The 24095-nt window shown below is 35.8% G+C and overlaps 1 protein-coding gene, 1 long non-coding RNA gene and 2 pseudogenes across 8 annotated transcripts; 1 reads left to right on the forward strand and 3 right to left on the reverse strand.

Moving 5' to 3' along the window:
* Positions 1-3432: 3432 nt before the first annotated feature.
* On the forward strand, positions 3433-17059 carry LOC137730342 (uncharacterized). Of its 6 annotated transcripts, XR_015952644.1 has the most exons (13): positions 3433-3941; positions 4216-4387; positions 4486-4538; positions 5161-5276; positions 5402-5529; positions 5660-5739; positions 5867-5996; positions 7070-7571; positions 7893-7996; positions 8409-8450; positions 9531-9620; positions 10779-10841; positions 16819-17059. It is a non-coding gene; the product is annotated as an uncharacterized LOC137730342 (long non-coding RNA). The 6 variants fall into 6 exon arrangements; XR_015952641.1 differs by having other exon boundaries at positions 3471-3941; positions 5068-5529; XR_015952643.1 differs by lacking the exon at positions 10779-10841 and having other exon boundaries at positions 3471-3941; positions 5068-5276.
* On the reverse strand, positions 12482-15954 carry LOC148693568 (uncharacterized; annotated as a pseudogene). The gene is made up of 2 exons (XR_015952126.1): positions 13016-15954; positions 12482-12933 (listed from the first exon to the last, which is right to left on the reverse strand). The product of XR_015952126.1 is annotated as an uncharacterized LOC148693568 (transcript).
* On the reverse strand, positions 14068-14753 carry LOC137728049 (uncharacterized; annotated as a pseudogene).
* Positions 17060-17128: 69 nt separating the features above from the next.
* Positions 17129-23488, reverse strand: LOC137728048 (vacuolar-sorting receptor 3). Its single transcript, XM_068466926.2, has 12 exons — positions 22884-23488; positions 21637-22329; positions 21458-21546; positions 20477-20546; positions 20323-20406; positions 20154-20230; positions 19972-20053; positions 19626-19708; positions 19449-19515; positions 18442-18570; positions 18238-18347; positions 17129-17574 (listed from the first exon to the last, which is right to left on the reverse strand). The coding sequence occupies exons 1-12, from the start codon at positions 23185-23187 to the stop codon at positions 17476-17478; spliced, it is 1887 nt and encodes a 628-aa protein (XP_068323027.2). The 5' UTR covers positions 23188-23488; the 3' UTR covers positions 17129-17475.
* Positions 23489-24095: the final 607 nt, after the last annotated feature.

The raw sequence follows: 24095 nt of genomic DNA on the forward strand, positions 1-24095 counted from the left end.
TTAGCGCTTGGGATTGCAGCCTCAACAATGATTAAAGGGGGCAATGTTTGGGTTAATATTTGAACATTAGGCTACAAGTGTGTGGAAACCCAGAGATGCCAATTGCAAGGGAGACTTGCTCGAAGCCAAGCATCAAGCCCAGAGATAAATTGGCATATTCCCATTAATGCATAGGCCATGTGCCTATGATTTAAATGTCAAGTGATGGGGACTAACTCACAATCAGCCAAAAAACACTTTTCAGTAGTAATACAAGTAAAAAACTGAAGACTCACTACCCTCCAAGTGTTTTCAGGCAAGAGTAAAGTCATTGCGATCGGGCTCATTTTCCTATAAATGGAGGAAGAAGCGCCAAAGACAAGGACACTCAACCAATCAAACAAACAAACATACAAACTCTGTTCTTAAAGCTGTAATCAACCCAGATCTCAGTCCTTTTTAGGATATCTCCCTCACAAAAGCTATCTTTTGTCTTGTTTAGAAGCTCTGTTATCACCCCTAGTGGCGTAGTATCGATTCCCTTGTGTAAACTGATTTACCATCCATCTTTTTTTAGAATAAAAACCTCTGTAAACTCAAAGAAAAGTGATTGCAAGAGGTTCAACCTTACCAGACAAAGTGAAATCTTACCCCAAGCTCTTTGTTTGCTTTCTAAATATGTAGAACTATTATTTAATGCATTCTCCAGTATGTTTTCAAGTCATATCCACCTATTTTCCTACTTTAAAAGTCTTATTTGTATCTGGATCTGATCAGTTTAATGGATATGCTTTCATTTAAAACCAATCAAGAACCAAACAAATGACTTAAGGGATTTGGACTCCCCTCATTCGAATATACAAGACTATGAACTGAAAGTCCTTGGTCACAAGGCAAGAAAAAGAACTTAATGTGGACTTAACCCATCCATGACAATCCTTTGATAACAAGAAGTCCGAGTAACTTGGGGAGCAAGTAATCGACTAAACACAATCTTGTTCTACATCTGCTATACTGAGGTAGCAGTGGCATGCCTAGCACTTAGTTAGTTTTAATTGCGTGCCTCAAGGCCTATACCTAAGGCCCCACAAAGGCACTTTTCAAAACAAACTTTGTTCTCTTCTTGCAGCACATCAACAAGCAAAAGCCCGACTACACATCCAAGGTGCCAATCCTTTGGGGAGTTGTGCTGAGAGCCGAGGAGCCCTCTCCGGAGAAATCTTCGTCCGAACAATGACATTGCGAATTCACATACATTCAGTTTTTCTCAAATCCTTATGCATTGTTGGATGTCTATATTCAAACACTTATTTCTAATGCAATATTACTTACAAAATGATTGAAAGCTGACTGATAAAGTCAACAAAACCGATCAAGTTCATGATTGACCAGACACACATAGGCACTGGACCATTATGCCATCCTCAATCATTTATAAGCAGTCGCCATGAGTCAGCGAGAGCAAACGAGGGCGTCACGGCTGAATAAAATGCTCGTCTTTAGGGTTGCATTTACTACGTGTTTACGTAACTGTAATCGAAATTAAATTGCGGAGTTAGATTCTGATTATGGGTTACTCTTGTGTTTACTAAATATTAGGGAATCAAAAAAATATGGGATCCACACAAATTTAGGAATTCAATTCCTCCAAAGTGGAGGAATTGGACTCCTTGGATGAACGTAGTATTTCAATTCCGGGTGAAGCCCGGAATAGGGAATCAACTTGTCTTGCCCATTATACCTTTAAATAATTTCTAAAGATTCAGTTTCCCCGCCCACCACTTCTCGCTACCCAGCACCATTTCGTCTCCATCTCTTGTGCTGGTTATGTTATCTTCAAATTTCTTCTCTCTTTAACCAGCCCATAAACAAAAGAATTCAAAATTTTCAAATTTTATAAATGTTCCAACAAAAGAAAATCTATTAAAAATCAATATTGTCATGTTCTTGGTCAGAATAATATAATTAATTTACTTTAAAAAATAATCCAATTAATTATTATATAAATAAGGGTATTTTAGTAATCATAGTGGTATTCATTTCAATTTTTGTGAACTAGTAAACAACACAAATGAAATCAATACTATTTTTATTCTGATTCCAGAACATTCAAGTAAACATCTTCAACATAAATTTGATTCTGATTCCTCCTCAATCTTATTTCTCCTCAATTCAATTCCTTTTATTTGCAGTTGCATTGAGAAGCGCAGGGTGCCTAAGAATTTGTGGGTTAAGAGTCAGAGTCAATGTCAACTACTATGAATCAACACAGTTTTTTGCATTTCTGACCATTCAACACCTGTATGTAAACTTAATTGACACAACAAAGATACAAGTAATTTGTAGCTTAACTAGTTAAGAGTGTCTGTCTATGCATTTGAGCTCATGTGCTTGATTTTTCCCTTCCTAATATCAAATTAGAATATTCAATGAAAATTGACATCAGAGAATGTAAAAAGAAAGTTTATAGAGTGCCTGAGAATTTGTGGATCAATTATCCAGATTGTACAAATAGTTTAGGTATTTTTTTGAATTTCTATTAATTAGACACATATATGCACTTAGATCATTTTCAGTAGAGTCTCTAAATAGGGACAACCACTGCATAAAATAAGTATAAAACAAATATATGGACAAAATAAATCTTGAGTGGACCATAAAGTATATGGACTCACTGGATATATAGTGTATTTACGCACATATAAAGACCGTATAGGGACAAAACTTTGAGTGGAAAACGGGCTCACAATGTTGATGGAAGCTTTTAATTCTTTTAATGCTTTTAATTAAGGTTTAAATGTCAAAATGGTCCTATCGACCAAATTAGTCCATGTGTTTTCAATTTGGCCAAATTGGTTACTATGTTTACATCTATTAGCCAATTCATGACAATCCGTTAAAAACAGTTAAAATTGACATGTCCTAAACTGCATAGTATTCAAGTGAATTGAACAAAGCATCAATTCTAAAGATATGTATCGTATTTGTTTAGTAGGTGTACATAAAGTTACATTTTTGTCCTCTCATGTGCCTGGCAAATATCAATTTTAATGGTCGTTTAATGGATTGTCTTGAATTGGCTAACAGATGTAAACATAGGGACCAATTTGGCCAAATTGAAAATACAGGGACTAAAATTGGCCAATAGAGTAAATGAAAATTAAAAACGAAATGGTTATAAAATGGACATTTTCTCGACTCACAAACCTTTGTTTAATCCTATCCATTCCGTAGTTAGAAAATGAAAATTAAAAACGAAATGGTTATAAAATGGACTTTTAGGAAACCACAATAACAGCAAGCAAGGAACATCAAAACAAAATAGTTTCTTGCATAAAAATTATATATATACTAAAAGAGAAAATGAACTGAAACACTGTTCATAAGCATAGTGTCCTCCCAATTTTACCCCTACTTGATCTGTTTAATTTCATTTCTGCCAGGTTTACACATGGTGGACGCGTGTTCCCTCTCAGATTTCTTAAGCTCTCTCTCGAAGGTTCAGTAAACTTTTCCATTCCCTTCCAGTGCAGATCTCTGCAATCGGAACCCACGAACGACAAACACAAATCCACTAAATGTCTTCCTTCTCTCTTCCTTTCGCTCGCCTTTCTGCTTTCTCTCTCTTTGGTCTTTTATTTCATTTCTGGATTCTTCCTCCCCACACTGTTTCAGTTTCTCGACTCACCTTTTCTCTGGATGATTCCTCACTGTGTGAGACTGTAAATTGTTTCTCCATATAGTTTACCCAAACCACCGCATCACTGATTCATCCAAATCCATGAATTCACATAATCACGCCACATAACCAGGCAACAACGCAGAGCTCTCTTCATCCACGGCAGCGCATCGATCCACCTCAACGCCGCGTGTGCAACAACTAGCACAATCCCAGCTAGCAGTGGCACCTAAACATTCATCATTGCTTGTGAAGAATAGCAGTAGAACCCGTTTTGCTAAAGGTAAGCAATTTATCCTAATTTAGAATTCAAAAGTTCTTTACAAAAGCAGTTTATCTTCTCAAACACAAAGGAAATTGCAAGTTATACGGTATAAAAAAATCTAATAAAATCCGAACAAGAAATTTAGGTCTGGGTATTAAGGATTTTTTTTTGGTTGTGAAAATCTGCAAAAAAACACAACTCAGAAACAACAATTGATAAAATATTGAACCCAACGATTTTAAATTTTAACTTATTATTTTGATTTTTTTTTTTGGCTGTATTTTAATTGTAGAGGATGAGCAAGCTGTTGTTTGGTTTTGGCCAGAGAAAGGGAAGCCACATGAATGCTCAGTCCAGCTTTTCAACATAATACAACTGGGCAAGACGCATAATACACTCTGAATCGGAAGAAGAAGAAGAAACGTTTACGGCGTGTCAAAGTTTGTTACTTTTTGATGGCCTAGGTTGGGGCATAAGTTTTCCGATGCCTTGAGTGTTTGTGCTCCTTTTTCTTAATCTTCATAACAATCATTCTGATTTTTTTTTTTTTATCTCTGTGCAGACGTTTTCCAAAGTTGTTAGAAGTTGGGCATCAAAAAAGTTCATGACAAGATGGTGGGCATTTCTTTCTTCTGGCTCCTATTTCGTCCAAATCATGTTCATATGAATATTATTTTCTGTTTGATACTGTGTGTGTAAACCATCAATTCTATGTTGTGGGGAGGGTCAAATATCTTTAAAGTTGGTGGATTTCTGATTATTCTTAAGATTTAGAGTTGAAAGATGGAATGCTTTAGTAGTGATAGGAACTTAAACTTAGATTGTTGGCATGTATTTATAATCTATTTTTCTTTCTTTCTAAAAGTAGAAGTATATTACAAGTTAGCTAAGACAGAGAACTAGCCTTTTGCAGGATGAATTCAAGAAATGTACAACTTAGCTTATTACAAGTTTTAGACTGAACCCATTTCATATAATTTTACGCTAATGTCATATGTGCGTGGATTTTTTTTTATGCATCCATTATGTAGTAGCTAATGAGATCAAAGCTTCGTTCTCCTTCTTTAAGACTGCTTTTTGCTCACACACACACACATACACACACACACACCATATTAGCTGCTCACTCTTTGCTCTTTTGTAGTGTGATCCTATTTCCAATAGTGGTCATTTTCTATATCACGTGGTAGTTTACTCACTTTGTGGATGGTTTCTTCTCTCCGAACCAATGCCCCAGTACTCAGTATCCCTCTTATACTGCTCCATCCAACTCTCCAATTTACTCAACAAAACCGAATCACCAAGACGTTTTGAATTTGATTCTTCTGCATTACCTGTTTCGGCTACACTATCGTAAGCAACCCCATTACCAAATTTACTCTCTTTCACACTATCATCAGAAATCGAATTGCTAGATTGACTCTCATAATCAACAAAATTACTATTCAAAAACTGAAATTCAGAACGTGGGTTTAAAGGAATGAAGTTAGTGAGCTTCTTCCTCAGCGAGATTTTGTGGCTGGTGGGCCCATCGAACTGCGCGAAAGCTGGAAACTTTTTGCTGTTACATGAGAGTAAATGGATGGAAAACGATGGGAGATCGAAGGTGGGAATGTTGTTGAAAAGAGTTAGCTGATTTGATAGAGAAGATTGAGAATATGAGAAAAAATGAATCTCTTAAATTTTTATTCCTATCATTTTGACGTCTTTTTTTTTTTGTTGTATTTTAATTGTAGAGGATGAGCATGATGTTGTTTGGTTTTGGCTGGAGAAAGGGAAGCCACATGAATGCCCCGTCTGCACACATTAGTTTGTCGTAAGTGGATGCTTGAACTTGATGTGATAGATTTTATTTTATTTATTTATTTTTTTTCCAGCTTCCAAGACTTTTATGTTATTATTTGGATTATGATCCAATGGCACGTGGTTGGAACTACTGGTAGTGTTTTGAAGGAACAAGAAGACACATAATAGAACCTGAATGGGAAGAAGAATGATGAAAGCCAACTTTTCAACCGATAAGCTAAAATCAATCCCCTCGATCTCCTCATCGGCAGTGGCAACGACCACCAGGTTCATCTTTTTAATTTCATTTTAATTTTTGCTCTTTTTAGTCGATTTAAGAAATGAAGAATCTAAAAACGTTAAGCACTCCAAACGGTTGACCAAATTTAAATTGAAAATTGAGCCTATTTGAGAGAGTTAATTAGTGAAGAATGCTTACTTTTGTTACCTAGAGGTGTTTATAAAGAATTTGATGTAACATGTACTATTAACAAGAAGCCTATCACAACATCCCACAGCCTATCATAATCTCTGTGTACCCTTTTTTCCCTGATATTGTGTGTCCTGCAAAACTTATTTTTTGTGCAGATTAATTCAAAATCATGCTATGGATATACATGGGAAATTGCAAACAAGTTTCCATCTATCCCATGTATCTTTTTTACTCTTTGTTTTATGTGTTTTTTTTTTACAATTAGAGTGCCTATCTGCTCTAACTTTAAAGGAAGGATCTGAAATTTACACTGCTCGGTAATCAATAAACATTGAAAACAATAGAAGGTTAGTTGTTGTATGCAAGTTTTTGAGAAAATGGTATTGAGAATTTGATAAATTGGGAGATACAACGTTTTGAAAAAATGGTATTGAGAATCTGATAACTTGGGAGTGAGTGATCATAGGACCAAAACAAATCGGAGTTGTTATTTCTGAGGCTTCTTTATTTCAACTTCAGGCCTTTCATAACTTAGAATATTTCTTGAGAACCAGAATGTAGTTTTCGTTTTTAGAATATTGTCATTTGACTTGCTGAAAATATTTAGGGACCTAAGTTTATATAGAGCTCTCATTTCTACCATGATTTAGACCTGGTTTGGTACTGAGGTAATTCTGAAAAAAACTGGTATAAAAAATAGCTGGGAGCTATTTTTGTGTTTGGTAAACATTCAGTTTCAGTTTTTTTTCACAGTTTTGGGTGACAAAAAGCCAAAAACAAGAAGCTGCAAAACCCAGCTTTGAAAAATCCGTTTTTTTTCACATCTGTTTTACATAAAAGTTTACCAAACACTATAATACTGTTTTTTTTTTTTCAAAAACACTTTTACAAAAAAGTTTACCAAACACTCTGCTGCTTTATTTCACAGCTGCTTATTCTCACAGCACAACAAAATCAGCTTTTTTTCAAAGCACAACAATACCAAACCAGCCCTTACACGTGTCCTTCATATTTAAGAAGGAAGGAGACTGAAAAAGCCGGGCTTTTCCATTTGCTTCCGGTGCGTTCTTCTTTCCCAACCCCTCCCAAAGTCCCAACACGTTGCCTCTACGCACCCCTCCTGCTGCTCTCTTCCTTCCTTTCCTTCCATGAACGAAGATTTTCACAAGCCCAGCATCCGAACCCTCAGACCCAGTTTGGGTTCAACATTCTCGGCGACTTTCATAAGTTTTCCGGTCGCGGCCGGCCCTGCAACCACATCTATTCAACTCAGGAGAGTCCCAACAACAACATTCGAGTTTTGCATGCTTGAATCTGCCCCTAGACCGAGGAGTTCCATAAACCCAGCTCGCGGTGGATTTTTCCGACAAACATCCGAGTTTTTTCCGAACGGTTTCAGGCATTTCCGACATTTTTTGGGTTAGTACAAGGTGATATTCCTACTCTACAGCCTCAAATTAGCTTACATTGTGAATTTGGTGTGCAATGGTCGATTTTTAAAGCTAATCGAAATCTCTGTGTTTTATATTTTTGTTTTCATGTTAAAGAAGAAAAATTTTCAATTCCTTCTCTGGAGTACCGGTCTCTTGGTGTGAAAGAATAGGCTTTTGTTTTGTTTTGTTTTTTTTTTAAGAAGGGCTTCAATTCGGTTAGGGTTTCGTTCATTTTCAATTTCATTTTCTGATTTTAGTTTTAATTTTAGATTAAATCTCATTATTTTGATTATAATTCAATAAATTTGTGTGAAGTAGGTTTTCTGTTGGAGGGCTCGACTTCTCTCTCTGCGATTCTACTGGTATCTCCCCCACAAAGTTGACAAGAAATTCTTGACAGCTTCCTATTACCACTGCAAAAGGTCCTTCATATTCTCCCTCATTTCTTCATCCTAAACCCTAATTTTCAAAATTATTCAGTAATTTCACATTTTTAATTTTTTTATTTGAGTTTCCTGGGATTTATTCGATTCAACTGGGGTGGGTTTTTCAGTTGTTTGGATTTTTTTTATTAATTTAGATTTCTGGGTTTCTTTTTTTTTTTTTGTTGGTACCGCAATGATAATTTCCTTCAATTTCAATTTCATTTTCTGATCTTTGTTTTAATATTGGATTTAATCTAATTATTTTGATTCTTATTCAATAAATTTGTGTAAAGTAGGTTTTTTGTTGAAGTGGTTGACCTTTTAATTGTCCCTGTTGTGTTAGTGGTCGTTGCTGGACCGGCAAGAAAAAAAATCTGCTGTGCATAACGACACACCTGCTTTTTTGCAGCAAGGACCAAAACAAGTAGAAGTGAAGGGTTAACTGTTTTGGGTATTTCTCCTAAACCTAATTATTCTTATTTAAATGGAGTCTACTTTTACAGATACGAATTTGTATTATGTTATTCAACTGTCTGTGGAAGTCTTTTAATGCAAGCAATTAGGTTTTCTTTTTCAATGAATTTAAGGGGTTTAGGATGAAAAGTGGTACACAGAATTGGTGTTTTGTAAGAGGACGAGGTTTTTCGATCTAGTCTGGTCAGAAAGTGAATGGAGGGAGTGGTGTGGGATGAGATGGGAAAATACTTCTGTGGTTGCCGGCAGCAAAAGCTAAAGGAGCAAAAGGGTTGGAAAAAGGAACTAGGGCGAAGACATCTGTTTTGTCTTGGGAGGAATCTGCAAAGAGGTTAGAGGAAGTTAGTGATAATGGTTCTTGGGGGAGAGCGGCAAAGAGTTTAGATGGAGATAGTAGTAAGTCGTCTTGGGACAATTCAGCAAGTATGTTATAGGAAGAAACAAAGTCGAAAACTGATCGTGCTTCTCAGGAGGTGTCAAGAAAAAGTTATGTTTGGAAAAATGGTGAATCAGAGCATGGGAGTAGAGAAGGTAGAACTGGAAGGGGAACTTTGGTAAGGGATCGTCAAAATGATTACCGTGGGAGGGACAGAAGATTGGGGGAAGCCGATACAAAAAAAAATTATGTTAGGAAAAGTGGTCCATTTGAGCATGGGAGTAGGGGAAGTAGAATTGGAAGGGGTAGTGCGGTAAAGGAAAGAACTTCATTATTTTCTTTTCACAAATAAGCTCTTTCCGCTTTTCATTCCTCATGCACTGAGAAGGCTGTCAAGAATAAAACTCTTTCCTTCCCTTTTCCGCGTGAACTAGCGGACCGATTACTAAGTGGGGATGCTCACTCCAGCATGAGCGAACCTTTTCGAAACTGGTTAGGAATGGGCGCCACTATCCCTGCCCAGATCCGTATATTCAGTCATACCGGCATGGCCCCACTGATTTGTTTTCGATGAAGAAAGAAGAAAAGATTATTTGTGTTGCTATTCATTGTTAAAATGTTTTTTCATAAATTTGCATACATTTCTACTTCTATTCTAATCCCATGTATATTTGCTTGCAGTTCTATGGGAATCTCCTCTGAACCCAGAAAAAAATTTAGCCTTCGGACGACGCCGACTGCTATAATCTAAAGTGGTTCAGCAACTAATAGGTATGCCCAATACCTCTTACTGCTTGTAACAACCTTCGATTTCTTTCTCATTCTGTACATATAATATATATTATATTATCATAACATATATAAACAGTTTTATACATACATAAATAAACATGCATATGATCATTTGCTTGATTTGTGATGCTCAGTGAGCTTGAAAAAAAAATTAGGCCCATTAAATTTTTTTAATTTTTATAATATATCTTGGTTATTGAAATTGTATACTGTGTTTAGTTTGGATTTGTATTGGATTTTGATTCACAAATTTTTGGTAAAACCCCACTGAGAAATTTAGGAATGTGTATTAGTTTTATTTGGGTCTTCTTTTTATTAAGATTTTACAATGGAGAATTCCCAAGTCTTTGTGGTGGAGATCACAGTTTCCATTTAGATATTTTTTTGGGTTATGAAATGAGTTGGAATGTTTGGTTTGTTTCTTTGTGCACTATTACGGATCAGATGCACAAAGAGGTCACTGTTTCAGAATTTTAACCCTCCACCACAAATTTCCTAAGAGCTATAAGAAGACAAAATGTAGAAGATGAATATTTTGGAAAAGAAATGAATTAATTCCTTAACTTAGATGACAAAACAAAATACTTGAACTTGGATGGACTTCCTTGCCCTCGCTAAGCTTAGATTCCTAAAGTTGGGTGGCTGTTTGGTACTCTTGACTAGAGCTTCGCTCAAAGTCTTATCTCTTTCCACTTCAGCCATTGATTTCTTAGGTGGTTTTGCTTCTGGATCTTAGCTTTGACCTGTATTTCTTTTTGTTTATTGATCGTTGGGGCGCCTGTGTTCTCTCCCCTGTCTATGTGTTTCTTGATCAAAGTTTCTCTCCCTTTCATTAAAGAATGGATTTTCGACCAAAAAAAGAAAAGAAAATAGAGATACCAAATCTAGCATTAATTAAGGAAGCTCACCTCTCAAAACTTTTTCCAAAAAAAAAAAAAAAAAAAACAACCCTTTTTTCTATTTCTTCTAGTGTGCAAAAAGTAAGCTTTTTGCTTCACTTTTACCATATTGCTAAGACTGATTAGCAACTAGCTAGACTGTTAGACTTCTCTTATGATTGTATATGTGGTTTTTAAAATTTATTTTGGTTCTTGCCTAAATTTATTTATTTATTTTTTTTGAACCTACTTTGGATAGGTGTTGTTATCTAGCTTTTGTGGATATATTTTTGGAAGTTTTGCAAATCTACTGCAATTACAAGTGAGTTTTATACTCTCTTTTAAAAAATATTAATCATAGTTGTTATAAATTATGGCAAATGAAAATTTCCACATCTATAGTTGTAATATGATTATTGTTTAGTATCTTTATTTTATTTAGTGCGATTGAAAATAAATGATAAGCTGGGTTTAAGCGTTGAATTGGGTTCCTTTGCGGTTGGACTAATTATATCAACTACTGATCTCATATGGTCAAGAAATATGTAAGCTGTCTTTATACTCGAGAGAAATTAAGTACGTTGGATAACATCAGTCGTCCTCTTTGTTTTTCTATTTACTTTTTTTAATTTATTTTCCCCCTCAATTTTCCTGCCATGTTATTTCATTTGGTTTTTGTTTTTTTTTTCCTACAAGTTTTCATTTGAAAGGAAAGTATTGCATTCGTATGAATTCTACATCGTTGCTCAGTATATAATATTTTTTTTTTTGTTCTTTTTCCTTGCTCAGACATTATTTTCTTTTCACTGCATATTGATATTGAGTTTTTGGAAATGCCTCTATTTTTTGGTTCACGTGTTGAGAATGGTTCTGCCAAATTTTTAAGGGCCTTTTCTTTGTTTCTTCTGATCTTCCTCTTTCTTTGTCCAATTATAAGGCAGTTTTTGGTTTTTGTTGCTATAAAGAGCTTTTCTTTGTCCAATTATGCCTAACACAACTCTTTCTAATTTAAATGCACTCCTTTTGTCGCACATTGTATCTGATAGAGCAGATGAAAGAAGAGCGAAAAACGGATTATATATTCTCCCTCTTTATCATAAGAAAATTCTGTTTTAGCTTTTGGTTATGTGTCCCCCATTTGTTTACTTATATGTTATATTATTTTGAGTTAAATTTAACAAACCATCCACACTAAGAGCTCCCTGTTCCAAAATGCAAACCCATACAAAGAAAATTGCAAATTTCATTTTTTCTAGAATATCAAATCCCATTTCCAGCTTACTTTATATATTATTCTACAACATTGTACTCATTTGTATTGCTCTCAGACTTTAGATAATCCTCATTCGCTTTTTAACACTCTAATGTTGCATTGTTTGCACATGATTCTTTTATATATGGTTTCTTTGTGAAATTAATTAGTAGATTATTACATCTTCGTCATAACGATACCTTCTTTACTATTGTAATTTCTACATACACATTTGTTTTTTGACTATTTTTGTTGCTATAAGTGATTTATTTGAACTCCCCGACTCTGTCTAATTATGGCTGGTTTGGTATTGTTGTGCTTTGAAAAAAAACTATTTCTGCTATGCTGTGAGAATAAGTAGCTATGAAATAAAGTAGCAAAGTTTTTGGTTAACTTTTTTGTGAAAGTGGTTTTGGAAAAAAAAAAAAAAAAAAAAAAAAAAGCAGTATTATAGTGTTCGATAAACTTTTATGTTAAACAATTGTGACTATATGAAATGACAAAAAAAGGTATAATAGTGGATGTGCCATTAATTTAATTTTCATAACAAATAAAGGTGAATTACTAAATATACTTTATTTTTAAAAGAAAAATATTTATAAACTTTATCTTAAATATTAATTAGTATGACAAACTACTTCAATTGAAATATTTTAGACTCAATAGCTAGGATTCATTAGTACAATATTGTTAATGTACTTGAAAGTAGTCTAATTAGATGCATTTATCAAACTTGCCACTATTCTATTTCTTAATGTTTCTATCTTATGTGATTCTTCAACTTGATAATTTTGATATTCTTCATCATCATCATCGCTACTATAGCTCTCTTGACAAAAGTCCCTAAGGTCATCAAAATGACGATCATGTTCAGAATGCCTCTGTATGTAGTTATGAAGAGCCATAGTAGCAATGACAATCTTTACTTGCTTATTGAACGGGTAATTAGGCATATCCCTTAAAATTGGCTATCTTTTCTTCCATACCCCAAAAGTTTGTTCAATGATACTCCTAAGAGAAGAATGCATGTGGTTGAATATCTCTTTATGACCTGTTGGTTCGGGACCCCTACAAAAATTCGGGAAATGATATCTTTCACTTTTATATGGTCCCAAATAACCTCTCATTTGTGGGTACCCCGCATCTACCAAGTAATATTTTCTTGAAAATTGAAAATTTTGTTTTGTATTGTAATAATTATACAAAGCAAGTATGTAAAATGTTATATTAAGTATGAAGATTACCAATTGGAGGTTTAGAAAAGTTTAAATTTGGATTCTGTAGCACGAATAGAAAAATCCTTGTATCATGTGCAGTGTCTTCCCATCTGGCACAAGCAAATGTGAATTGCATGTCAAAATTACATGCAGCCATAACATTTTGAGTCGGCATTCCTTTCCTACCAATGTATGGAACTTGATCCGGAGGTGATAATGAAGCCTCAACGTGTACTCCATTTATGGCACCAATACAATCCTAAAAATAATAATATAGAAGAAAACAGTCAACCTACACTTATAGTTTGCAAATAAGTTAGAAGACGAGTCAAACTTTACCTTAAAATGAGGCATGTATCTTGTATCTCTCCCTATTTCTTGGGGAATGCCATGAAACTCCGAATCCATCGGTTTGATAATATCTATTGTCATCTTACATACGATATCTAACATAACACCAAAATATCTACTAATAGTTTCACCAGAATGTTGAAATTTCTCTTGCGCTAATCTTATTTTCACACCATATCCCAACATATGCAAGAACATTCCTAATATTTCAGTGGCATTCATTCTCCTTAAACCTTTCAATCCATAATTAGTTTGCTAGTCATTGGATAATCTATAAAAGACAACTTTGTTCATCCTAAAACATTTCATAGCATCGCACATCATTTCTTTGTAGTACTTTCATCAACCAAATATTACCTGTTTGGGAAGAATTCATACACGGAGTTTTGTGGGCATATTTTAAATAATATGTTTTAACAGCTTTCACTACAGTGCATATAATTACACCATCCTCCAAATCCTCAACATCATCATCAGAGGTGGTCGTATTGAATGTACACCTGTAACCTAACACATAATTCAACATTCCACAAGTCATAATCCAACAATCACTAAGAAGGCATAATCCAACATTCAAGAACAAGTCATAATCCAACATTTAACAAGAAATCATAATTTAACATTCAACATATAATCCAACATTCAATAAACATGTAGCAACATTCAACACATAATCTTAATGCAAAGTACAAATCACACATAGTCCTAATTCATAGTTTTAGTTCCTTATTGTTGTTTGTTGAACAAATATTTCAACCAAGTCAGCTAGACTTCAAAATCTTTTATCGTGGCAAAACCCTCTCGCTTCTTTGCACTACAAAATGAACATGTAGCAAATAGTCATAACTCGCTAGGTGGCTCACAACTAGGCAATTGTGCAACAGCCGCCAACACTTCCAAGATACTACTGTCTATATGCAGTTTGGACATCAATGAGTTTGCAGAACTCCTAGTTTCATAAACTTCAACAAGACGGTCAATTTGACCACAAAGTTTTGCAGCACCTCCAATTTTTTTCCCTTTCTCATCAACTTTCTTGTTTTGCAATTCTCTTTGGTTAGCCGCTGTTTTTTTTTTCCCTTCCTAGTAGCTTGCCTTAGATCCTACATAGTCTCAATTTCATCCTCATCATCTGAATCAATTTATCATATAGATTCCTCTCTGGTCTCTGGTGGTAGTACTCCAGAAGAAGGTGCCCAGGCATGTTCACCAGTAACAACTATGTTCGAGAACATCCTATCTAACTTGTCCTCCATCTCAGGACTGATGCCCTTTTTTCTACAAGTAAGAAAGAATATGGTTAATACATATTGCATGATATCATAATACATAATAAAAGATAAATACACAAACCTGAATTTTATTATTCCACCATTCCTCAGAGGCATCAACGGTACCCTTGCTCGAATTCCATCCTAGGCTAGTTTCTTTACCAACTAACTCTTTCCACAACTTCCACTCATTTTTAAGTGCATCCCACTTATTTTTCAATTGCACTCTTTCATAATCATGGCCTGTCTCTGCCTTGAAGTTAGCTCTAATATTTGCATATCCTTCTTTGTTAAAGTGAGTGTCCAGACGATTTCCGGCCTCAACCTCCTTGATGCAAATATCACAAAATATAGATATATTGTGGGCATTCCATGTAGCTGAAGGATTTGACGAAGATGCCCCCCTTCTTTGCCATCGATACCAACTACTGATTTGTATATAAAGGGCCTCAATCAAACAGCAAGAGCCCCCTTCTTTGCAATCAAACAGCAGGAGCCTAGATCGAAAATGTACAATAAGGCATCAAAAGGGCCTCAGCCAACCATCTACTAGAACATTCTTGAAACCAAAAGATCCATAATCCACATTGGACTTCTGAAATTGGCCGAAGTGAGTAAGAAATCAGGCCTTGCAAGAGTGATGAAACAAGACAGTACCCACCAACTTGCATGTAGAGAGAAAATTATACTAGTCAATGCGAAGCCTACCAAACCAGAAATAGGCTAAGATCCACGGCCACTTATATGCTCTATTTTCCTTTTTGGATAGTTAAGCAACCTTCTAATCTCTACAGAAGCCAACTTAAAAATTCAAATATATCAACCCGCACTGTATCAATGAACAAATTGTAGGTAGCTCTGCAGCTTATTCATTTGCAGAAACAACCATTATGTTTTAACGTTTTAACATCCTCTGAAACAACCATTACGTTTTAACGTTTTAACGTCCTCTGCAGCTTATTCATTTGCTGCTTTCGACATTACAGAAACAACCATTACGTTTTAACGTCCTCTGATTTCCACTAAAATAGCAATTGTCATGTCATTTGCAGTTGCAGTTGTTATTTAAGAACCCATCATTCATGTTAATTAATCAAAATATCCACTCTAACCAACTGCCAATATCCAATACATGGCATATAATATGACAGATAATAAGAAAATCAAACAAACAATGACCATCCAAAACACCATTGAAGAAAAACACAAAGCAAGAACTCACCAGTAAGGCAGGATGTGATTCAAAATCTTCCAATTTCCAAACTTTCCTAGTAAGTGGCTTCGGAATCTAAAACCAATTCCCAAACAATCAAAATAAAGAACAAATCTTGAACATAATTCAAAACAAAATTTAAAAAGAACAAGTATATATGTGGTGCCTCAAAATTGGGAGCTCGAAACCCCAGAGAGACCCCTTTGGACTCGGTTTGAGCAGCTTGAGCGACAAACTTTGCTGCGGGCAGAAAAGTAATCAATTTTTCTTCTTTCCTCCACAAACCCTAATTTTTTCACCTTGCCATCCCTAAATTTAAAAATCCAAACAAATAAATAACAAAATTTTAGACATGAGAAGCTTACCATATGAAGGACGTCGAGCTGGAGAACGCGACCTAGAGAACAAGAGAGATTGGTGAGAGGAAGGAAGTTTCAGGTTGGCGGCTGTTGGGAGTGAATGAGTGAGACCGGAGGGAGAGAAGTGAGATGCCAGAGCAAGGAAGAGAAGTGGGAGTCGAGACGCAAGGGGTGAGGGTAGGATCGTCATTTGAAAACTTTCATTAAACGTTACTGTTCACCCCTATTACTGTGCTAAAAATTTGATTTTTGAAAGCAGCAAATAGTTGCTTCCACTTTCCAGCTATTTCTCACAGCAATTTTGGAAATAAGTGCTTTGTTGCTGAGTTACCAAACACAAAATTGAGCTCAACTTTATTTCATCCCAGCTTTTCAAAAATTTAAGCAGTACTAAACTAGGGCTTAGTATCATTGAGATATATTTGATATAGGACTGAAGTGCAAAAAATGGGTTGGTTTGAATGCACTTATTTTAGCCTTTTTGCATCTGATGGAGTAGATGAAAATAGAGGGAAACAAAAATCTCATTTGTACCTTCAAATTCACAAATGAACTCTATCTTAGTTTTATTTTTATGTCCCCCTTTTATTTCTCATATGTACGAACTAACAACTCTTTTTTTTTCAAAATTTGTAGAGACTAGATGAAACCTTAAACCTCAACATAATGAAGATGAAGATGAGTCGAAAACAATGAAGTAGGAAAATCTAGATTTAGTAACATGTTCATGGTCTATCTAAATATTTTGAATAATGAGCAGTTTAATGCTGTTAATCTTATGATCACGGTAATATGTTGCTAATTTACCTTCTCAAACAACAAACATGTAAATATTGACATATACAACTTTTTTTATGTTAAGTAGTATTGTCTTAAACGGTGTTCTTAAAACCCGCAGCAAAGCACGGGTATTCATGTTTGTTATAACTATAACATGAATAAGGTATAAGTTATAACATGAAGTCAGTCTCAATTTTCAGGCAATAGCAAGTTACAGAATAACAACAGATTAACTAAATGGAAAGGATTTCAAGATTTGAGGATGGGAAGAGACTTTTTCTGACACTAGACCTACACTCCTTGCAATCTACCTTACTCCAAGGGATTGGCATGCTACAGTCCTACGAAACAAGACGTTCTAATCTGCATTCATTTACAGTCCGATACAACGTAGAGGAATATGAAAGATTATGCTCAAACAAACATTCGAGACCACAAAAGAAAGATGTATAACAATCCATCTCCATGCTGCGCCATATAAAATCCTCAACGTGCAATAATGGGGTTCCATCTTCATGCCCTCTCCTCATTCACATGATTTGGAACTTCGGCTTGGCTGTCCAAAGGCATATATTGTGCCATTATAGCTCTTATCTCCGAATCCATGTATGACTGCAAAAATACAATTGAAAGTATCAGCAACCTGAATCAACAACAAAAAAGTGGAAAAGTTTTGTATCCTCACTTTAATTAACTCCCACGATAAAATCATCGTCTAACTATAGCAGTCCTCACAGGTTAAAAAGTTGATTAAAAGACTTGTGAATGCAAATCAAAGTAGATTTCGTAGTCCGAGACACAGCCAGTCTTTAACCATGAAGGTTTCAACACACCAAAATCAGTAGTGTGATAGGTATAGTTAGTACCCTCAAACTATCGTAAATCTCATGTACATTGAAGTCAACCACACAAGACACATAATTAAAGACAGTAGGAAGATTGTTGTCAATTTCGACCCTAAAATCTACCCACATACAAAAACCCATGCATGCGCAAGCAAATTTGTTCCATTATATGACCGGTAACTTATGGGGTTTCACTAAACACAGACAATTCTAATGCACGACAGTCCATTTCCCTGCCAATAGGTTGGGGTCAACACCCCATCAATATGCAGCCCTGCCACTACGAATAAATGGTTCCACTGTACAATATTATCAACCTCAGGACAATTACTAAAGATGATCCAATAATACCACAATTAATCGGAGACTCCAGACTTAACAATGATATACATGAAGTTTGCAACGAAGAAACAAAGCACAGAAAGCTCACTCGTAATCTGTATTTGTACACAAGGTATGCCCCACCAGCAGCTATCGCCAAGCCTAATAAAATAACCCACACAGCAACCCAGGCAGACTTTCCCCCACCAGAAGCCTTACCTGCAGATTACCAAGGGGAGTACATCAGAATAAGCACTTACAGTATATATATTCAGAACTCGTAAACATTAAAAGCTTGAGTTGCTGGACTCACTTATGCAGGTATCATGGTCCCTGATATACAGAAGATTTCCACTGCACGAGCAATCATAACTCCCCCAGGTATCTTTACAGCTACATTCAGGGCACTGACAGGCTTTCCTCTCTTTGCATTCATCAATATCTAAGTTTACAAAAAAAAAAATTTAACAATTAGATCCAAGATATTTCATTGCAAAGATTCTGGATGATGATCTACTTTTATGTCATATTGACTACTTTGATTAATGACAAGTTAAGAAGTTCAGCATGCCACAAAACCTCTACACTGATCTCTAGTTGACCGCATAAATGTAGAACAAAATTAAATGACCATTCAAATGTATATTTGCTTGACATGGATCACCCACTTGCTTACCACAATGATATGGATAAAGCTAAATTTCACTAAACTATCGATAACATGCAGTTTTATAAGATTTACGGCAGGTTCAAGTATAACTTAACCAATAGGGCAAACCAACTGAATGAGAAGCTCCAAAACCTAGCTTGTAGAGACTTTCACTGTTTGCCCATCCTCAATCATTCGAAACTTAAAACACCAAAGCATCTGAAGGAGAATAATAAATATACAGTGCTAGGGGCATAATTGCTGTGACCTAAAATTCGCGGGTTCTACATATTACTGCAGTTTGGTAGCGAGTCCCATTACTTCCTATTTCTGCAAGGCCATAGTCACCGGTTAAAATATGAAGTCATAGAAGAATACTCCAGTAGATTTTTTATGCATAAGCATATACAAGCAAACCATTCAGTTCAATATAGCATAGCAAGGTTAACAACTTCTGTAGAATGTCTTGATGCACTACTGGGACATTAATCCATTTGTAAGTTTATGCTGATTCACAATGAAACTTAAAAAAATATAAAACAAATAAAAAGGAAGCGCATACTTAATTTCAAGTGGTCTGAACTACATATTTTTAGATGTATACAACATAGTAGATTTATTCTGAGCTGAAAACCAACAACAGGACATGCCAAGGCGATAATTTTTCTTACCTTCACAACTTTTAACACCATCGCCTTTAAACCCAGGAGGACACTGACATTGGACCTCGCCATTATCCTGTCCAGAAAATAACCTTACTTAAAATTCAATTATTTGATACGCGAATAAAAACCAATGGCAGTCAGAGTTTTCTTATACAGAAAATGGGAATGCACAAAACCACTTACTGTGCAAGCAGTGAATGCATGCCCATCTCGAGCTTCATGCCAACAACCTCCATTGTTTACCTTGCACCTCCCAGGCCCACTCGCTGGAAATGAAAGGTAATATTCCTCAACCAAAAGTCATAATGCAGAACAAGGAAAAATATGTTTGGAAAAAAATGAAGGATCTGAGCTATCCTTTTTTTTAGGCGAACCTGAGCTATTCTTTTATAAAAATGAAGAATAAAAGAAAATATGTGCAGATTAATTCCCTCAAATTTGGCTTCCCTAGTTAAATTTTATGGAATTCCCTCAAATTTGGCTTCCCTAGTTAAATTTTATGGCTGTTTTAGGTATCTTTTATTGTTACCTTCACAGGTAGTGTAACCATCTCCTTTAAATTGCACACCATCAACCAAAGGGCACTCACATACCCTTCCACGAAATGTATCCTGAGGAAACAAACCATAGTCACCAAAAGCAGGAGTTAGAATACCCATTTATTTCAATTTTCAAAAGATAAATGATAAGCCAGTAGGTTACAATTTATACCTTGCAGGCTGTGAGGTTAGCTGCTTTATTCTGCCAGCAACCACCATTATTATCCAAGCACTCATTCGTCTCCACATCTACCATGAATAAATAGTAAACCAGAACTTAATTTTGGAATAAAAACAATCAGAAAGAGATAAGAAACACCACGATAACAAAAGGGGCATACCAGTACTCAAACAAACAGCTGGCTCAGTAGTTTCCTCAAACCCAGAACAGATGGCCTTCAGAACTGCACCTTTCTCCAACTTGCCTGCAAGCAAATAGTTTAGAGATAGAAGCTTCTCAATTGTTATCTGAGAAACACAAAAACAAGGACAAACCTCGGTATTGGCGATTATTGACAACAAGGGTAGGCAATATGGTTACATCACCTCTTGATCCTTTTCCAACCTACAAAGAGTGTTCTTGTCAAGCAAGTACAAATAACTAAACTAATATCACCAATTCAAAGAATCACATTGCAGAGCCAACAACAACCAAGCCTTATTCCACTAGGTGGGGTCGGTGTATGAATCCTAGAATGCCACTGCCCTCGGTTTTGCGCCAAGTCTTCCGTTAGATCCAAGTACTCCATATCTTTTCTTATAGTCTCTTTCAGAGACTTCCTAAGTCTTCCTCTACTCCTTTTGGCCTAAGCCTACGTCTCATAGTGGCATCTTCTAACCGGAGCATCTGTACTTTCACGTGTCTAAACCATCTTAACCGATTTTCTTTCATCTTATCTTCAATTGCAGTCACTCCTACTTTACCTTGGATATCCTTATTTTTAATCCTATCCTTTCTCGTGTGCCCACACATCCAACGAAGCATTCTCATCTTTGCTACACTCATTTTTTGCACGAGTTGCTTTTTAACCGCCCAACATTTCGTGCCATAAAGCATCACTGGCCTTATTGTCATCCTATAAAATTTTCCCTAGAGCTTTAGTGGCATACGACGATGGCACAACACACCTGATGCACTCTTCCACTTCATCCATCCAGCTTGCATTCTATGGTTGAGATCTCCATCTAATTTTCCGTATTTTGCAAGATAGATCTAGATAATGAAATCGTTTACTCTTTGGTACTTCCTGATCTCCAATCATCACCACTATCTCATTTGGGCCCCATTCCCACTTAACTTGCACTCCTTGCTCCATCTACATATCCTTTATTACTTGGGTATATGCTACTCCTACTCTTTTCTTTTCAATAATCCTCCAAAAAAAAATTCTCTTAGACCCTATCATACGCTTTTCCAAATCTATAAGGACCATGTGCAAATCTTAAAATAGAAAATAAAAGGGAAAGAACAAATACCTGAGCATCTTGCTCTTCTTTCAGAACAGTATTTTCAGAGTCTGCATTAGGGTCTCCCATACACTTCTCAATCTTCTTAATATCAAGCCCTGACAACACGTCACATGAATATTAGAAGCTCATTCTACATTAATCATTAATCTTCTAAGAAACATCAGATGCAATATATAATGACTTACCAAGAGATTTAATGACACCGTCAGCACATTCCTTGTTGTACTTTTTCTCCTTCATGGGACATCTAATTTGAAAATCAGTTACATAGTCCCACCATACCCAAGGCTTTTTGGTCTCATTTACAACTCTAAAAACACATAGCTGCCTTAAATTTTCAAGAACCACATCTTTACCATCGTAACCACTGCTGAAGTCCTGTTCTGGATCAGGAGCACAATATCTTCCATGATTGATGCACTGAGACTTGCACTGTTTGCTTAAGGTAAATGCCTGAGGACAGTACCAAGTTATATAATGAGGTGTGAACTGAGTGTAACCGCCTTTTTCAAGTATCTGGGCTGCACCCCTAAAATCCTTCACAAATTCCATCAACATGTCACATTTAACCCCACATTCATCGTTGCTGTTGGTCCACAGTTGATATTCCACACGATCATCTGGATGTGGAACAGCTTCTCTCCAGTCGAGATTCACATTGACCATATCACCAGCATTGATTGCTTTCTTTAAAATTTGGCCAAAACTTTTTTCAATGAGCGCAGATGGTATTGTTATGTTCTCAATGTATTTGGCAGTGGAACCATCCTCTTCAGGTGAGTCCATGGTTATTAATGCCTCCTCAATATCATCAGCAACAAGAACTGCAGAAGCCCCAGCTTTCTGGGCATTCCAAACCTTCAAGGCAAAGAAACAATCTGGAAAGCACGAGCAACAGTTTTAACACAAGAAATGCTGACTTAAAAAGGGGGGCTATGTATATGTACATTAAAGAATCACTAACGTAGGATTATAATTTAATATAGGTAACTTTTACAGATACAAACAATAACATAAAGAATTTCTGCTAACAAAAACCAAATTAATCATACTTATGAAATGACTGTCTGCAAGATTAACCAAAAGAAGAGCTACTTGATTCAGCCTTGCCAAAAATGGCATATCCAAATCCAACAAAAACTTGAAGCTTATATTTTTCAATAGCACACAAACTACTCAAAGTTACCCCAAAACGAACCAAAACGCACCATTCAAACCGGAAACACTCACAATAACATTCAAATTACCAAAACTACAACAAGGGTAACTCCTAAATTTATCAAAAACAAGCAAATTGAACCCCAAAACTCATAATACTCATCAAATTGCTCAAAAATACAAAAAGGGCACCTCCTAAATTAACCAAGGCAATCAAATTGAACCTCAAAACTCACAAAAGAAATCAAACTATCGAAAATTACGAAATGGGTACCTGCACGATCGACCAAAACGAAAGTTGGGAGAGCTCCGGGTCTCGATTCAAACTTAATCCCAAATTCAGAGAACTCCTTGCATCCCTTCTGATTCTGCTTCGGGTAGAGTACGGCGCCGGCCATGCTGCCTCCGTACTGAGGAATCCCGAAGTTGCCAATGGCACTGTCGTACGTGCCTTTGATTTTATCCGGGGATGTGACCCTCAAGCTGTTCTTCTCCACCACGAATCTCCCATTCGCCATAGACAGCAGCAGAAACCCTAGAAAGAATCTCAGCGCTGCTGATCTCTGAAGCCCCATCATTCCAGAGAATAGCAGGAAAAAAAATGGGGTTTTGGGAATCGAATTTACTGAAAACACACAGATATAAAGCTCGTTTCTTTTTCCTTTTTTTTTTTTTTTTCAATTTATCATAATTTGTTGGGTTTTAGAAAAAAAATAGAAACCGGGTTTTGGTGAATTTGTGGATTTCTGAAATATGTATGAGAAGTTGGAAAATGGAAACGCTAGTAAGATCTCCACTGTCTTTTATTGCTCTGCATCAATGTCTTTTACTCAAACTAATATACTTTTTCTTAATTTAATAGTTAATGGAAATTAATCTAAATCTGATTAGTTACAGGTGGAGCTTATGACGTTGTTTGAGATTCCTAAATTGCCCCTGAAACGTATTAATCACGCCAAAGGATTGAATGGTAGTTTGGTCAGTTCCAGTGAAATCCACAGGGTCTGGAGTCTGTCACCTAACATTAATGAAAGCCTCTTCTAGATGCTTAATTCTCTCTTTGTCAGGATTTTCATCGGCATGCACCTCTAGGAGTAGGTTGTCATCTACTTGGAAGTGGTGGCAAGGTCAATTATGCACGTTGAAATAGGAAGATTTGAAGCCACTTCGTATTACGATCTAATGGTATATTTCTTCACTTGTAAGTGAGAGATCTTCGGTTCGATTTTCGGTAAAAACGAGTTTGAATCATATTATTACTAACACATTGTGAGACTAAGCTCACATATACCCCGTATCGTAGATAATATCATCTTTGTTCTAAAAAAAAAAAAAAAAAAAAGATTTGAAGGATAATCTATTGTATGTCTTACATGTATGAACAATCACAATCAATAGATTTCAAAGATAATTTTATATTTTCACTTTCATATTGCTGTCAATTTAGCTTGTTATATTCACAATGCATGGACAACATGACTATTGT

The sequence above is a fragment of the Pyrus communis genome, chromosome 10 (assembly GCF_041283825.1).
Source record: "Pyrus communis isolate YQ-2024b chromosome 10, ASM4128382v1, whole genome shotgun sequence".
In the NCBI taxonomy this organism is placed as follows: Eukaryota; Viridiplantae; Streptophyta; class Magnoliopsida; order Rosales; family Rosaceae; genus Pyrus; species Pyrus communis.